This window comes from Haliotis cracherodii, unplaced genomic scaffold (assembly GCF_022045235.1).
Source record: "Haliotis cracherodii isolate W230 unplaced genomic scaffold, xgHalCrac1.p SCAF_1, whole genome shotgun sequence".
Classification (NCBI taxonomy): domain Eukaryota; kingdom Metazoa; phylum Mollusca; class Gastropoda; order Lepetellida; family Haliotidae; genus Haliotis; species Haliotis cracherodii.
This window is the reverse complement of record NW_027266264.1, coordinates 47,326,185-47,343,777: the sequence shown is the minus strand read 5'-3', so window position 1 is coordinate 47,343,777 and position 17,593 is coordinate 47,326,185. Positions and strand designations below refer to the sequence as shown.

Sequence of the window (17,593 nt, the reverse complement as noted above, 5' to 3'; positions counted from 1 at the left end):
ATATCTACCTGTTAGTTCCAGAGAAGAAGTCGCTTAAAGCAATAACGCCAAATTACCCCTATTTGGCCCCGCCCCTCATCCCCACCATTTATACAATTTTGAATCCTCACCACCGGGGAATGCTTCCAACCAAATATGGTTGATATCTATCCTTAGTTCCAGAGAAGAAGTCGTTTAAAGCAATATAGCCAAATTACCCCTATTTGGCCCCGCCCCTCAGTCCCCTGGGGGTGACAGCGCTACCATTTGTACAATTTGTAATTGTCATCACCTTGGGGTGCTTCCAGTCAAATTTCGTTAATTTCCAATTGGGGGTTTGAAAAAATTGTTGACGTACGGATGACGGACCTTCGGTGAACTAATAATAATTACTCGTTTGCCTCAACAGTTCCCAGGTGTAATTGACGACTTGCAGTTGTCACGAATGTTGGGTGATTATCAAAATGCAGATGTGCGGCTAAATCGAATTAATAGAAATCGAAACTCCGCCTTTTTAACAGATATTTGTGGACATATTGTGTAAATTGTACATTCGGGATGAATGTTTTTCTAGCTAATTATTTTCTCAAGTTTGTTGTATTTTCATACGATCGAAATGTATTGAAATGTCTTAGTATAGAATACATTAGGGAATATTATATTCAGTATGATATTTGAGTGGTACTGAAATCATTTAAAACAAATGGTAGTTAAACGCCCATCGTTTTATTAAAGTGTGTGCACAAGACAGTGTACATTACATTATTAGATACACACATGAACGTGGTCATACTATATCACAAGAGGTGTGTAATTGGCGATCTATCGTTGTACTTATGTAACAGATACATGGTCATGCACTAACATTTTCTGACAACATTCACATGATCATCAGACAAGAATCGGTACTCACACTAAAATTGTTAAACGTTCAGAATAATTCCGGAAATGATTTACAGAGCTTGAAGAAACGTATGTACCACTGATACTGAATGACAGGCAACATGGTTTGTTGTTTAACGTCGCACTCAGCAATATTCCAGCTATATGACTACGGTCTGTAAATAATCGTTTCTGGACCAGACAATCCAGTGATTCATATCATGAGCATCGATTCATGTAATTGGGATCGATGACATGCATCGACCAAGTCAGCGAGCCTGACCACCCGATCCTGTTAGCCGCCTCTTCCGACAAGTATAGTCACCTTTTACGGCAAGCATGGGTTGCTGAAGACCCATTCTACTCCGGATCTTCACGGGTCTTATTTATATGTAATGTTGTTTTGGGGAAATACCACACGATACACTGCTTCAGTAGTAGAGTTATAATGAGAGACACTTGCATACTAGGATGGAGGATTGGATAAGTAAACATTGTACATAAAAGTGGATCGTCAGCAGCATCTCTAGAAGCCGCCAACATATACTCTTCCTCCATTCACATATACTCTTCTCCCGTGCTCCCCACGTGCATGGCAGTAGCCACGTTGGCGATGTATTTACCAAGTTTTTCTGTGGCACAAACAATTGATCATGATCCATCTTGAATCAAACAAGGCCAGTCATCGTTACCCTCAATATAATTTAATGTTCTATTTCTCCGACGGGCGGTGTGGTAGCCTAGTGGTAAAGCGTTCGCTCGTCACGCCGAAGACCCAGGTTCGATTCTCCATATGGGTGCAATGTGTTAAACCCATCTCTGCTGTCCCCCGCCGTGATATTGCTGGACTATTGCTAAAAGCGCGTAAAACCATACTCTCTCACAATTTCTCCGATTGACTGAAACCGGTAACCGTTTCCTCTTGTTATCTCTACATGTATCGTTATCTGGCCGCCTCATTGTCTCATTATCTACGGACGAAAGTGACATTGAATTTTATTTACATATGGAGTGATCTACAATGCATACTACATAAACACAATTAAACAAGAACTGTTCCTGGGGTTATACATAAACTACAGAAAGTAGACAATATATTATTATCTACGCATATCATATATAGCAAAAACTACTTCCATTGTTATTAAACAGCAATCATCTTTTTCAAATTCCAAATGCTGATGTGATAACATATTTCAGTAAACCCTCAAAGTATCAGCGTTCCAGGATAATCCCAAGTTAATCTGAAATAAAAATAGGACTAAATTTAATAAATAGCTTCAATTGTATAGTATGATACGACATGTACATTAAGGGAATATTTATCTACCACAATTTGAACGGACTGCATATTACACTAGTATGTTGATGCATCCTGCAAGGCAAGGAAATATGCATACCGGTGAACCGTTTCCGTATATCCGTGGTCGTGTTCTCCTCAACAGATCTCTCAATGTTGTTTCGGAAAGATATTCTGAAACTGTTTAGTAACCACGTATATCACATACTTCAACATGTCAATGATTAAATTTATGGTACTGAATTAATGACTATTAATGTTTACATTTAATACGAGGAATACCCAACAACAATTCGTAAAACCATAAACTAAATCTATTTATGAATAAATGTTCATAATCAAATGATGTGTTTTAATATAAATATTTCGATATAATTTTCTGAAAGCCAAGTCAATATCCTATCTACGAGTGTACCTTAGACCATTCCTGCTAAGCAGGCATGACCCCATCTGTCGTTTCTTGTACTCGGCCATCATCTTAGCATTCTCAGCCTTCGTGTAATCCTGCCATCCATGTGTTCCATCGTTTCTCTGCCACACAAACGGTCTGTCAGTTTCTGGTCGGGCCTGCTTTTCTGAATACAACACAGTAGACGTTCATTGTACCAGATACAATAAAAGATTTAGTGTTATTAATGCTTATTGGTTCAACTTGTTTAACGCTGCACTCAGCAATATTCCAACTATATGACTGCGGTCTGTAAATAATCGAGTCTACACCAGACAACCCAGTGATTGACATCATGAGCATCGATCTACGCCACTGGAATACGATGACTTGTATCAACCGAGTCAACGTACGAGCCTGACCATCCGATCCCATTAGTCGCCTCTTACGACAAGCATGGGTTGTTGAAGACCAGTTCTAAGCTGGATCTTCACGGGTATGCTATGGAATGAAAGTGAATAATGTTAATGAATATGATAAACAACGAGAAACCAGAAAAAGGTAGCCTGTTCATGTATGATAGTCATTTAAAAGGTAGAACCTTCCGGCGTTGTAAGAACTGATCATCACCTGTGTGTTTGAGGTGGCTAGGTGTGTGGCTGGTATCGCTCGCCCTGGCGGAATGTAGGGACGTCCCCTCGAGCAGGCAAGCAAAAGGGTCCCTACAGGTATCATACCATGGAGCAATTTACAGTCTTTAGAATTACATTCACTCCATATCATCACAGTATATATGGAATAATGAAAAGAGTTAGTCATGACATAAACATTACATAAAACGTTAAACATTAATATATCATATTAAAGGAGTTCTGTTATTTACAAAAAATGGAGGACAAGGACCTAAGATGCTAAGATATATCGTCAGTTTACATTTGATCCATGTACTATAACATTATTTTTAGACTAAGTGATATATTCAACTATAAAGAGTATAGTGGAGGAACATACCGCATTGCCACGTCGTACATATTGTTTTCCCCAAATCTGTACTGGTGCATATTTCCATTGTTCCATCTCACCTACAAACATATCACATACGACACATTAAGCTCTTTCATACACACACATTGTATTATTGATGTCCTGTTCCCGTTTTTCGTGGTGACATGAAATTGCGTTCTTTAGTCAAAATTAGAATACAATGTTAACTCTAATAAGCAGGCTGCTTTTTGGGTGAATGAGTGAGTGAGTGAGTTGGGTTTAACGTCCGCTTTGAACAGTATTCCAGTTATATCACGGTGTGTCAGTTTAATGTTGGAGGAAAGCCCGAAGTGATGCTGGTCTCAGACGTTTACCACTTTGACGATACCCAAGAGCACGGGTATGGTGCTGACAAACATAGTCATGCCGAACCGGGATTCGAAGCCATGACTGCTGAGACATACAATGTAGGAACGGTATCACTTCGGGAAGCATAAGGCAAAACCTTCAACAATATCTCAACCTGACTAGCTGCGTCTTTTCATTTTGTGGCTTAAAAAGCGTAAGCTTGAGACAAGATAAAAGAGGACAATCACCATGATTCTTTGTCCTCGTCTTCTTATGACTACTCCATGACTCCCGACCCCGCCATCCTGGTTCCCATACGAGTCCTGCCAGTCTGGACCTGAAAAAGAACAATAGTCTCACTTCACTCTCACCTCACTTCTACTGTAATATTTGCAATATTAAGATCTTAATGCAAATGGAGACTTCAATATTCAAAATAATTAAGCTATGTTGATTTTCAGATGGCGCGTTTAATAGACAACAATGCTTAAATGCTCAATGCAAAACTCAAATGTCAACTCCCGTATGCAGTAAAATTTAATTTACATCATGTTTTTCCAAGGTCCAGGAAAATCGATATTTCTTAAAGACGTCTTAATGCTGGGCACGAGTCAGTCTCACTGTATTTTAAGTTTTATATTGATATTCATACAAAAATGTCTGGTAAGGAGTATGCCTGCCGCTGAAATTAGGCTCATTCGACAAAAGATTTCAAAGGAAATTAGGAAAATAGTTTCCGATGGACGGATTACGTCAGGTTTACCGTTCAGGTTAGCCGGAAACAGTAAAATGTTTGACAAATAACAACATGCACACATAGCTTTAACAATGCTCAGGTTAGCCGAAAACAGTAAAACGTTTGACAAATCACAACATGCACACATAGCTTTAACAATGCTCAGGTTAGCCAGAAACAGTAAAATGATTTACAAATGACAACATGCACACATAGCTTTAACAATGCTCAGGTTAGCCGGAAACAGTAAAAGGTTTGACAAATAACAACATGCACATATAGCTTTAACAATGCTCAGGTTAGCCGGAAACAGTAAAAGGTTTGACAAATAACAACATGCACATATAGCTTTAACAATGCTCAGGTTAGCCGGAAACAGTAAAATGTTTAACAAATAACAACATGCACACATAGCTTTAACAATGCTCAGGTTAGCCAGAAACAGTAAAATGTTTGACAAATCACAACATGCACACATAGCTTTAACAATGCTCAGGTTAGCCGGAAACAGTAAAAGGTTTGACAAATAACAACATGCACACATAGCTTTAACAATGCTCAGTTGAACCGGAAACAGTAAAAGGTTTAACAAATAACAACATGCACACATAGCTTTAACAATGCTCAGGTTAGCCGGAAAAGGGTAAAATGTTTGACAAATAACAACATGCACACATAGCTTTAACAATGCTCAGGTTAGCCGGAAACAGTAAAAGGTTTGACAAATAACAACATGCACACATAGCTTTAACAATGCTCAGTTGAACCGGAAACAGTAAAAGGTTTAACAAATAACAACATGCACACATAGCTTTAGCAATGCTCAGGTTAGCCGGAAACAGTAAAATGTTTGACAAATAACAACATGCACACATAGCTTTAACAATGCTCAGGTAAGCCGGAAACAGTAAAATGTTTAACAAATAACAACATGCACACATAGCTTTAACAATGCTCAGGTTAGCCGGAAACAGTAAAAGGTTTGACAAATCACAACATGCACACACAGCTATAACAATGCTCAGGTTAGCCGGAAACAGTAAAATGTTTGACAAATAACAACATGCACACATAGCTTTAACAATGCTCAGGTTAGCCAGAAACAGTAAAATGTTTGACAAATAACAACATGCACACATAGCTTTAACAATGCTCAGATTAGCCGGAAACAGTAAAATGTTTACAAATAACACACATGCACACATAGCTTTAACATGCTCAGTTGAACCGGAAAATGTAAAATGTTTAACAAATAACAACATGCACATATAGCTTTAACAATGCTCAGTTGAGTCAGAAACAGTAAAATGTTTAACAAATATTAACATGCACACATAGCTTTAACAATGCTCAGTTGAGCCAAAAACAGTAAAATGTTTAACAAATAACAACATGCACACATTGCTTTAACAATGCTCAGGTTAGCCGGAAACTGTAAAATGTTTAACAAATAACAACATGCACAAATAACTACAACAACGCGTCTTGTTTACCTCGTTCCACTTGTGCTCCTATCTCAACCCTATGGTTATCACCAAATGTCCGCGGTTGGTCATCCACAATCAGTACATCGAACTCGATTGGACCACATCTGTAAACGTTACGATGACCACTGTCCCATAACACCCACACACTTGCTGAAAATTACAGAGGTTTAAGAATGACATTATGTGCTACAGCAAAACTGGCCAAGGAACAATACGGACCTTACTACGCAAGAGAGAGAGAGAGAGAGAGAGAGAGAGAGAGAGAGAGAGAGTGAGTGAGTGATTTGAATTCGACTCCGCTTTGAACATCATTCCACTTATATCGCGACGTGTAAGCTTGATGTGGGAGTAAAGCCCGAAGTGATGGTCAATCTCATGGTGCTTACACACCTAGAAATGTAATCAGATCGAACCTGGAGTCGATAAACTGATATAAAGAAGATGTTGGACTAACGTGGACTTTATTATTTTATTATATATTACATGTACACCGAGTGAACATTTGCCTCAGTTTTGTATTATATGCTTGTAATATTTGGTAATGTCGCTCAGAGGTAGCAATATACCATAGTGTTGCCAAACGGTAGCATTTGTCCTTATATATATATATATATACGCCCATTTAATATGTCAGTGATCTGAATGGTATTGAATTTACGGCCATCAGTATCGTGGTTGATGACTGTCCCCGGCCCCTCGGAGTCTTGGTTTCCCCACTTCCAGTCTGGCCCACGAACTACTCTACTGCCCAGTGGGGGGACGTCATCTCTTGTTGTCATGTTATCAAAGCTGTCTAGAGCTCCGAGATCGTCTGTCACGTTGTGGATGTTGATTTTGACCAATGTTGAAATCTCTTCCTGAGATGGAAAGATGGAAAGAACAAACTGTAAAATGTTCAATAAAACGAAACAAGGTTAAAAGCCAGACACACAACACAGAACAAGCGTACAGATCAGTCTCACCTTTTCTGATGTGGTCAAAGTGTCACCTAAGGCGTCAATTATCGTTTCCATTTCACTTTGAACATTTTCTGAATCGGTATCCCGACCTCTCATGTACACCAACACATTACTTGCAATCCTCTGTAATTAATAAACACAGTTATGATAGTTTACTGATATATAATACAATGAACTCTAGATGGGCAATTGAACACCAGTCATGCAGGCAACTGCATTTATATAGTTTCATTTGTTTCCGCCACTTTCAGTAAATGCCTAGGTTTCTAATGCAATTTTATTTCCTGAAAAAGATCATTGGTTATTGCATAGAACACTGAAATGTACTCTTTCTTCTGTGTGTGTTACAGATCGTAACAATCCAGCACATTCAGTAAATTATCTAACGTGTCACCCTCTAGATTGGTCCTGCATCATCACTGTGGAATATATGTATTTTATTAAAACAAATCCAATCTAGATTTATATGAAAGCAAGTCTAGCCAGCTCAAGCCAGCTCTATTAGTTTAGGACTTTTTGTTTTAATTTTAGAGTAGAGAAATGCATTGTGTAATAAAAGGTTTCATAGACTGTATGTTAGTCTACCTGTAATTACTAGAACCAAAGTCTGCTGTGTGCATACTTCATGGATTATTCGAGGTAATGTGTAACCGTTACCTACCCGTAGTCGTTGATGGTTGCAAAGTGTCTTCACGTCTTTACCTTCGATCAGTTTTCCTTGGCACAACTTCACCATAGATTCGAGAAACCTCTGCATTGTTGATAACAAATGGTAAAATAATACATGTATAAATGGTTAACTCTCAATCGTACAGCAGTACAGGCATTCTAATGTAATGCGAGTGTTGATCGTACAGTTCACTGCGAGCTTCACATTAGATTGTTAGATAGGAGAGAGAGTCAAATGTAAAAACACTGTCAAACTGCTAATGGTACATACTCTCTAACCTACAAGGATATCAAGTAGTCAAGATGTCGCCCGTTCATTCAGTAAAATGTATTCAGCCCATTTCAACAGTCTTGTCAAACCGAATTTTCGATGTTCCATGCTTTTAAACAGTATTGACCCCCCCCCCCCCCCCACACACACACACACCCTTTCAACACACACCGAAATCCAACATCGTCGTATGTAGGGAATCGAACTCGAATGTATGAGGATGTACCCCTTTGTCATTGCTGACAAATACCAAGTATACACATTTAAAAGGTAATACATTTTAGCTACCGACTTGACATTTACACATAGGCTTGTAGGTCCTAATGCAATATTGTAAACGCAACTTACTAAAATATATGAATAAAGAGTCAAAATACCTACAGCTAATCAGCTAAACTCACCCTGTCGGCGTCACCTATTGGTATCCATATAACTGGATTTGCTATAGACATCCTTGCCTGTTCACTTCCTAAAGCTCCAACTGCACCAATGAGACGAAGTTTATCCTGAAGCCAGAGAATGAGAGAAATGCATACACACTTGATATATGCTGTCTCACTGGTGTGTAAAGATCATTCCAAATTCAAACAACACGTACTTTAGAAAAAACTTCTAACAAAGGACTACAGAGATCTGCCATGATATACTTGTTTGTGCAATATCAAGACAGAGAGTCATCTTACTTTCTCAGATGTGAAGGATGTGTCTCGCGCAGTTTCTGGTAACTCTCCAGATGCCAGGCCATCAGTTATGAACACAACCCTAGGTGGAACCATAAGGTTTCCCATTCTGCAGATGCCACCTTGTACAAAAATGCCAATAACATGTTTGAGAAATAGAAACACAAGCTAATTTCAGTAAACATTCAATAAAACACAACCAATCAAGAAGGATAAAAGGTGTTTGGAAAGATTGGATTATCTGACTATTTCTTATGTTGGAGTGGAGATAACTGAATATATTACATATATTAATAGTGACGGGGTTTGCCAGACACGACATTGTAACAACGATACAAGATGAAGAAGTTGTATAAGGATAAGGAACGCACCTTTTGAAAGGCAGGCAAGGGCTACCACCAGTGACTGGAGAAGGGGAGAGGGACCTCCTCGGCTTACGTTGTCTGATGAGAAATGCATGTTTCATTTGTAACATTGACGACTTTCTTGTGAAATGTTACCTTTGAACGTATTACTATAGTTGCATGTTTCTTGACAATTCCAAACAAACTGAGTCTGCATTTCATTTATTAGGCTCAATATTGCAATCAAACCTACCAAGCGCATCCCGTAGACTTGTATAATCATTTGTAAGGTGGTGTAGTACTTTAGCCTTTCCTCCGAATGTGACCAAAGCAACGTTTTCCTCAATGTCATACTTTTCAGCTACGTCTTCAATACCTAGTGAATTGATAAATATAAAATATAACTTGACACAATCACTTGATTTCAATACAAAAACTGTTTCACATCATATACGTTAGTGTCGACCACAAATACAAATATATTTAACGTAATTAATACTACCATCAATGAAGTCAAGGACCATATACTTCATCTGTTCAAATGCCTGTTCACTGATACTACCAGACGTGTCAAGACAAAACACTGTGTCCAGTCCAGCTTCAGCTCTCAGTGAACCGTCGTCTTCTGTAACCACAGGCAAGGAAACGGGTATTACATGTATTGTTAATATGAATACTAGTATTACAGTACATATTTGATATGTCAATATATTCACAAAACGTGTAATAATGCAGGAAAAACACTTGATAACCATTCTCTTATTAAATCAAGTGCAACGCTGGCATATCCTGCTTCTGCAACGGGGTAAAGTCGCGTCTAAGATTATTGTACTTATATAGCGACGTGCATGCACGCGTGTGTATGTTCGTCCGAATTTATAGTGTTATCCCATTGACGTGCCGTGCCGCAGTTTAACATAAATACACCACTCACCCCACATACTGACCACGAGCCGACCAGTGATAACCCCTTAATGCCGAGCACCAGGTAGGGTAACAACAAGTACAATCTTTTAACGTCTTTTGGTATAACGCAGGGATCGAACCCCGAACCCCGAACCTTCTCCGAGCAGACACTTTGCCACTAGGCCACTGAAACAAGCTCTGCATCATGTAGATAAGTACATCATACCTTCATCCAGTGCATCTTCCACGCCGCTCCACAGCCTTGTGTCATCCGGGTTAGCGCAAATGAGACTCTGAACATCTAACAATGGCCGTTTTCTATCTTTTGACGTTTCGCCAGACCTTTTCTTTTCCTTTGTAATTTGCACAAGGGATTTACCACTAAAACACAAATATTTACTCAGAAAAATGTTTATATTTTTCGTTTGGAATATAAAATATTAATGTGTGATATGTTGAAAGTGATATGCACGTTCTCGTATTCCATTTTTGTAACGGAATTACCTGGTGAGACTCTTCAAGACATCTTCCCTATCGACTGTACCATCGATGTGACCAGTAAGCCCCCTCAGATGTGCCAGAAATGCTTCTTCTCCTTCACGCTCTTCCTTCCACTCTTCTTCCTTCAAATTAGCAAGTGTCTTTACCTTTTGACCTTCACCTTTTCCAAAAGGTTTATGCTTCGGCCTGTCCTGACCTGCTTTCAAGCGATCAAGTGTCATTACATTGCCTGAAGTTGAACTCGTAAACAATCGAGTATTTTTTTTGGAATATGCCGTCTGAACTTTCGGCAGAGCCGTCCTATCAGCTACCTTGCCGCCACCCCTCAGCTTCGCAGGAGACCGGGCTGTTTCAGATTGAGAAGTGGATTCTGGTTTTGTCCTTGCAAGTGCAGTAGCATCTGAACCTGTACCACGGCCATTTTCCAATGTTTGAGTTGCATCTGGTCTGTCATCCTTGCGAACAGGCTGGGATGTTTGGACATGGTTCCTTGGGCCCCCTTCCTCAGCTGAAGAGATGTTATCATTACTATGCAACTGATGGCCAGAACCCGAAGTTGAAGACGATGTGTGACTCGGCACAACATCTTCTGTTTCATGGTAGTCTTTGAGTGTTGATCTTGGTACCTCACTCGTCTCAAGACCTTGTGTCAAAAGTCTCTTTTCTTCAGCTATGACTTCTCGGATCTCAACGCTGCTCGAACCTGCTGTGAGTGTACGTAGTACACGAGAGATTGTCGACATAATCTCATTATTCTGCTGCCTGTGGAGGGCGAACTGAGTTTCAATAAAACGCTTTTGCTCGGTCATTGCTTCATCGATCACAGCAAACCTTTCTTTTGTGGACATTCTACTCTCCTTTCCTGTATTTCCTTCCAGTGTAATACCATGTCTGTAAATTGAAAGATGAATATGTTTTATGTGAAAAAACTAAAGTGTGTGATGTTTTGGATGTATAAAGCAACATCATAGAGTAATTATACACTTTTAAATAAGGTTTCCTAATAAATCTATCCAGCTACTAACATATTATTATATACCCTCATACGCAAACCAATGGTTGATAGCATGAGCAATGATCCCCGTGTCAGGAACGATGACATATAATCAGCCAATTCATGATCACACATCATGAAACCCAATCCTGAATTTAAGGAAACCTAACTACAATGATGGGGTACGATAGGCATTCGGGGCCCCGGAATCGGTTCAGGTCGGACGGAAAAGAGGAGGACACTTTTACCTGGTGGGCAGACCACTGGTTCTGTGCTCTCCAAATCCGACATGAAAAGAAGTACAAGTGTCTCTGTTTTCTCTTGTAACTTTAAGGGCCGTTTTGATCTCAGGTTTTGAACGCACGTAGTTTGAAACAAGACACCGTAAAGCATTCATTAATTCCTTTCCCTCTTTGATGAACAGGTCATACTCAGAATGACGAAATGTAAAAGCAATGGGGTGGATCTTCACTGTCAAAAGTTTGACAGTTTGGTGCTTATGTACATCCCGAATGAATGCATGTAGTTGCGTCGGATCCCGAATCAGGGCCTTACAAAATTCCTCATCGATTCGATCAGGATCTTCTAATTTCGGTTGTGTGAGGGTTAGTGTTGATGTTATGGAACCAAGATTTTTCCCCCAGTGGATACAGGCAAGAGTGTCTGAAACTGCGATGAAAAGCACAAATTAAGTTTTGTAGTCTATAATACAGATCATGAAACATATCCGAAACATTCCATGCAAGTCCTTATAAAATTTAAGCAACTTAATGTTATTCTGATATAGGAAATGGACATGTTTAAGTATCCATTACTACATCATACGATAATATTCGTCATGTCCTATTACCAAGGAGCAATACAATTCTGTACACATATTTGACTTGCTTATCCCTAAATTTATTATATACATTTACATTAAGTGCACTTTAGGGGGAAACCATTTAATTTTTCGTGGGGCTGGGTTGGGATGAGAACAAAAATAATGTGTTCTTTTGTTGTGGACAAGTTTCCAAAGAAGACAGTTTCTTCTTATTATTAAATTTAGAAAACACAACTGAGCATTTGTTATTGACGGGGAAAAATGATGGAGTTTCTGATCATTAATAAAAAATGCTCATCTCAAACCAAAATATCTCCCCCTCCCACTTTAAAAATAAAAGACTTATTGCACAGACGACTGATTCGTCATATGTATACAGCATGCTATAATTATAGGCCGCATCAAAAGGGATGAAGTGGAACAGCGCCATTACCCTGTATCCTCTCTCCTCTGTCGATTGCATCTGACAACACCTCATTTACATACACATCGACAACAGGAAAAGATTCATTTTTTGCAGCAATTTTCCCTCTGTGATATTCTCGGAAGTGCAGAGAGTCCATGGTATTCTTACTGAAAATGGAATAAGCATGTTTCACTCACGACAGGTTCAAAGATTGGAAGGTATATTATAAAGTGAGTGAGTATGGTTTTACGCCGCTTTTAGCAATATTCCAGCAATATCACGGCGAGGGGCACCAGAAATGGGGTTCGCACATTGTACCCATGTCAGGTATCGAACCAGGGTCTTCGGCGTGACGAACCACTAGGTTACCCGACCGCCCCGGTACATTATAGATATTAGACGGAGACTGACAGTTTAAATTCATTAGTATTTGATGTCGATAAGCACGAAAAGGCCCATCTGCTCCCAACACATATATACACATTGCATGGAAAGCGTTTTGATAGAAGGAATGTGATATTATCACACCATGTAATCACAACATGGAAAGCGTTTAGATGGAAGGGATGTGATATTATCACACAATGTAATCACAGCTTGGAACGCGTTTAGATAGAAGGGATGTGGTATTATCACAGCATGGAAAGCCCTTAGATGGAAGGGATGTGATATTATCACTCATGTAATCATTGCATGGAAAGCGTTTTGTTAGAAGGGATGTGATATTATCACAGCATGGAAAGTCCTCAGATAGAATGAATGTGATATTATCACACAATGTAATCATTGCATGGAAAGCGTTTTGTTAGAAGGGATGTGATATGATCATAGCATGGAAAGTGCTTAGATAGAAAGAATGTGATATTATCACAGCATGGAAAGTGCTCAGATAGAATGAATGTGATATTATCACACAATGTAATCATTGCATGGAAAGCGTTTAGATAGAAGGGATGTGATATTATCACAACATGGAAAGTGTTTAGATAGAAGGAACGTGATTTTATCACAAACTGTAATCATTGAATGAAAAGCGTTTAAATAGAAGGGATGTGATATTATCTCAGCATGGAAAGTGTTTAGATAGAAGAAATGTGATATTATCACACCATGTAATCACAGCATGGAAAGCGTTTAGCTGGAAGGGATCTGATATTATCACCCATGTAATCATTGCATGGAAAGCGTTTCGATAGAAGGGATGTGATATTATCACGCCATGTAATCATTGCATGGAAAGTGTTCAGATAGAAGGGATGTGATATTATCACGCCATGTAGTCATTTAATGGAAAGCGTTTCAGTAGAAGGAATGTGATATTATCACACCATGTAATCATTACATGGAAAGCGTTCGGATTGAAGGGATGTGATATTATCACATCATGGAAAGTGTTTAGATAGAAGGAATGTGATGTTATCATACCATGTAATCACAACATGGAAAGCGTTTAGATGGAAGGGATGTGATAGTATCACATCATTTAAACATTGCATGGAAAGCGTTTTGATAGAAGGAATGTGATGTCACAGCATCGAAAGCGTTTTGATAGAAGGAATGTGATATTATCACAGCATGGAAAATGTTTTGATAGAAGGAATGTGATATTATCACATCCTGTAAACATTGCACTGAAAGAGTTTAAATAGAAGGAATGTGATATTGTCACACATGTAATCATTGCATGAAAAGTGTTTAGATACAAAGAATGTGATATTATCACAGCATGGAAAGTCCTCAGATAGAATAAATGTGATATTATCACACAATGTAATCATTGCGTGGAAAGCGTTTTGTTAGAAGGGATGTGCTATTGTCATAGCATGGAAAGTGTTCAGATAGAATGAATGTGATATTATCACAACATGGAAAGTGTTTAGATAGAATGAATCTGATATTATCACACAATGTAATCATTGCATGGAAAGCGTTTAGATAGAAGGGATGTGACATTATCACAACATGGAAAGTGTTTAGATAGAATGAATGTGACATAATCACACAATGTAATCGTTGCATGGAAAGCGTTTAGATAGAAGGGATGTGATATTATCACAACATGGAAAGTGTTCAGATAGAAGGAACGTGATTTTATCACAAACTGTAATCATTGAATGAAAAGCGTTTAAATAGAAGGGATGTGATATTATCTCAGCATGGAAAGTGTTTAGATAGAAGAAATGTGATATTATCACACCATGTAATCATTGCATGGAAAGTGTTCAGATAGAAGGGATGTGATATTATCACCCATGTAGTCATTTAATGGAAAGCGTTTCAATAGAAGGAATGTGATATTTTCACACCATGTAATCACAACATGGAAAGCGTTTAGATAGAAGGGATATGATATCATCACAGCATGGAAAGTGTTTAGATAGAAGGAATGTGATATTATCACACCATGTAATAACAACATGGAAAGCGTTTAGATGGAAGGGATGTGATATTATCACATCATTTAAACATTGCATGGAAAGCGTTTTGATAGAAGGAATGTGATGTCACAGCATCGAAAGCGTTTTGATAGAAGGAATGTGATATTATCACACAATGTAATCATTGCATGGAAAGCGTTTTGATAGAAGGAATTTGATATTATCACAGCATGGAAAGTGCTCAGATAGAAGGAATGTGATATTATCACACAATGTAATCATTGCATGGAAAGCGTTTTGTCTGAAGGGATGTGATATTATCACAGCAGGGAAAGTGTTCAGATAGAATGAATGTGATATTATCACACAATGTAATCATTGCATGGAAAGCGTTTTGTTAGAAGGGATGTGATATTATCACAGCATGGAAAGTGCTCAGATAGAATGAATGTGATATTATCATACAATGTAATCATTGCATGGAAAGCGTTTTGTTTGAAGGGATGTGAAATTATCATAGCATGGAAAGTGTTTAGATAGAAAGAATGTGATATCATCACAGCATGGAAAGTGCTCAGATAGAATGAATGTGATATTATCACACAATGTAATCATTGCATGGAAAGCGTTTTGTTAGAAGGGATGTGATATGATCATAGCATGGAAAGTCCTCAGATAAAATGAATGTGATATTATCACCAATATAATCATTGCATGGAAAACGTTTTGTTAGAAGGGATGTGATATTATCATAGCATGGAAAGTGTTCGGATAGAATAAATGTGATATTATCACACCATGTAATCATTGCAGGGAAAGCTTTTTGTTTGAAGGGATGTGATATTATCATAGCATGGAAAGTGTTCAGATAGAATGAATGTGATATTATCACCCATGTAATTATTGCTTCGAAAGCGTTTAGATAGAAGGGATGTGACATTATCACAACATGGAAAGTATTTAGATAGAAGGAATGTGATATTATCAAACAATGTAATCATTGCATGGAACGCGTTTAGATAGAAGGGATGTGATATTATCACCCATGTAATCATTGCATGGAAAGCGCTTAGATAGAAGGGATGTGATATTATCACGCCATGTAATCATTGCATGGAAAGCGTTTAGATAGAAGGGATGTGATATTATCACACCATGTAATCATTGCATGGAAAGTGTTTCGATAGAAGGGATGTGATATCATCACGCCATGTAATCATTGCATGGAAAGCGTTTAGATAGAAGGGATGTGATATTATCACGCCATGTAGTCATTTTAATGGTAAGCGTTTCGATAGAAGGAATGTGATATTATCACAGCATGGAAAGCGTTTAGATAGAAGTGATGTGATATTATCACAGCATGGAAAGAGTTTAGATAGAAGGAATGTGATATTATCACAGCATGGAAAGCGTTTAGATAGAAGTGATGTGATATTATCACACCAATGTAATCATTGCATGGCAAGCGTTTTGATAGAAGGAATGTGATATTATCACAGCATGGAAAGCGTTTAGATAGAAGGAATGTGATATTATCACACCATGTAATCACAGCATGGAAAGCGTTTTGTTAGAAGGGATGTGATATTATCACGGCATAAAATCCTATGGAAAACGTTTACGAAATTAAAATAAAAATTGAAATTTTCAACCTCACAATGTGCAGTAACAATCGGAAACAAAAATACAAAAGGAAGTGGCAAATATTATTTTACTTGAACTATAATTTATACTTGAATGATGTCCTCAGCATATAGAAAACTTTAGTTATTCAAACTGAAAACAAACAGTGGGACTTTCCTTCTCAGACACCGAACGAACAGATATGATAGGATAGACGGAGTTATCTCCCATACCGATACGCGAGAACACCCCTCATTTGCATGATAGATATATATATCTGTATAGCAATTTCGACTGCATGTTAAGTCTATGTTATGTCTATGTATTATAGTTTTAAATAACTCATCTATTTTGTATATACTTTGAGATTCGCCTATCGAAATTCTGGAAAGCATAGACTAGGAAATAACAATACTCACACTTGCAATGCACTGTAGTCCTGAAGCTGTGCAAGACATGGCTTGTCATCGATCCGGTTTTCCCACACTTGCTAAAAATAGCTGTGACATGGCATCACTCGTGTTCATCTGGCAACGTTTCAATTTCCTTGTATGAGCTAGACGAGGGCTATGCTATTGTAATCAGTGTCAGTGTGACATAAGGAATCAGCCGTTTCATTTGTCATATCCAGGAGTTCAGAGGTTAGGAGATATTCACACTCCAGCTTCTAAAATACCCTGTGCTGGTAGTGGCTTCTCCTGCTTTATTAAGCAAGAAGAGACTCTCTCTTTCAACTGTAATGTACCTATGCAATAATGTATAAGAAGTGTTTTGTTCCATCTGCACGGACTAGCACTGTTGTTCATTCCAGTCCTAGTCTTGAACTTGTGCTTAGTATTCTGTGTGTAAATGGGATACTCATTAACTGCTAAATCGATATAGTAAAAAATACAAATTCAGTTAGCAGACATAAAAAAGTTTATTTCAAGTAT

The 17,593-nt window shown here is 38.3% G+C and overlaps 1 protein-coding gene across 1 annotated transcript; it reads right to left on the bottom strand.

The window, feature by feature from the left end:
- Positions 1 to 700: 700 nt before the first annotated feature.
- On the bottom strand, positions 701 to 17,132 carry LOC139478497 (uncharacterized). Its single transcript, XM_071260991.1, has 20 exons — positions 17,081 to 17,132; positions 12,685 to 12,824; positions 11,677 to 12,097; positions 10,438 to 11,325; positions 10,160 to 10,314; positions 9,530 to 9,652; positions 9,281 to 9,403; positions 9,055 to 9,126; positions 8,687 to 8,805; positions 8,405 to 8,509; positions 7,725 to 7,814; positions 7,067 to 7,186; positions 6,763 to 6,961; positions 6,111 to 6,254; positions 4,130 to 4,218; positions 3,561 to 3,631; positions 3,180 to 3,271; positions 2,577 to 2,736; positions 2,262 to 2,341; positions 701 to 2,105 (listed from the first exon to the last, which is right to left on the bottom strand). The coding sequence occupies exons 2-20, from the start codon at positions 12,812 to 12,814 to the stop codon at positions 2,101 to 2,103; spliced, it is 3,186 nt and encodes a 1,061-aa protein (XP_071117092.1). The 5' UTR covers positions 12,815 to 12,824; positions 17,081 to 17,132; the 3' UTR covers positions 701 to 2,100.
- Positions 17,133 to 17,593: the final 461 nt, after the last annotated feature.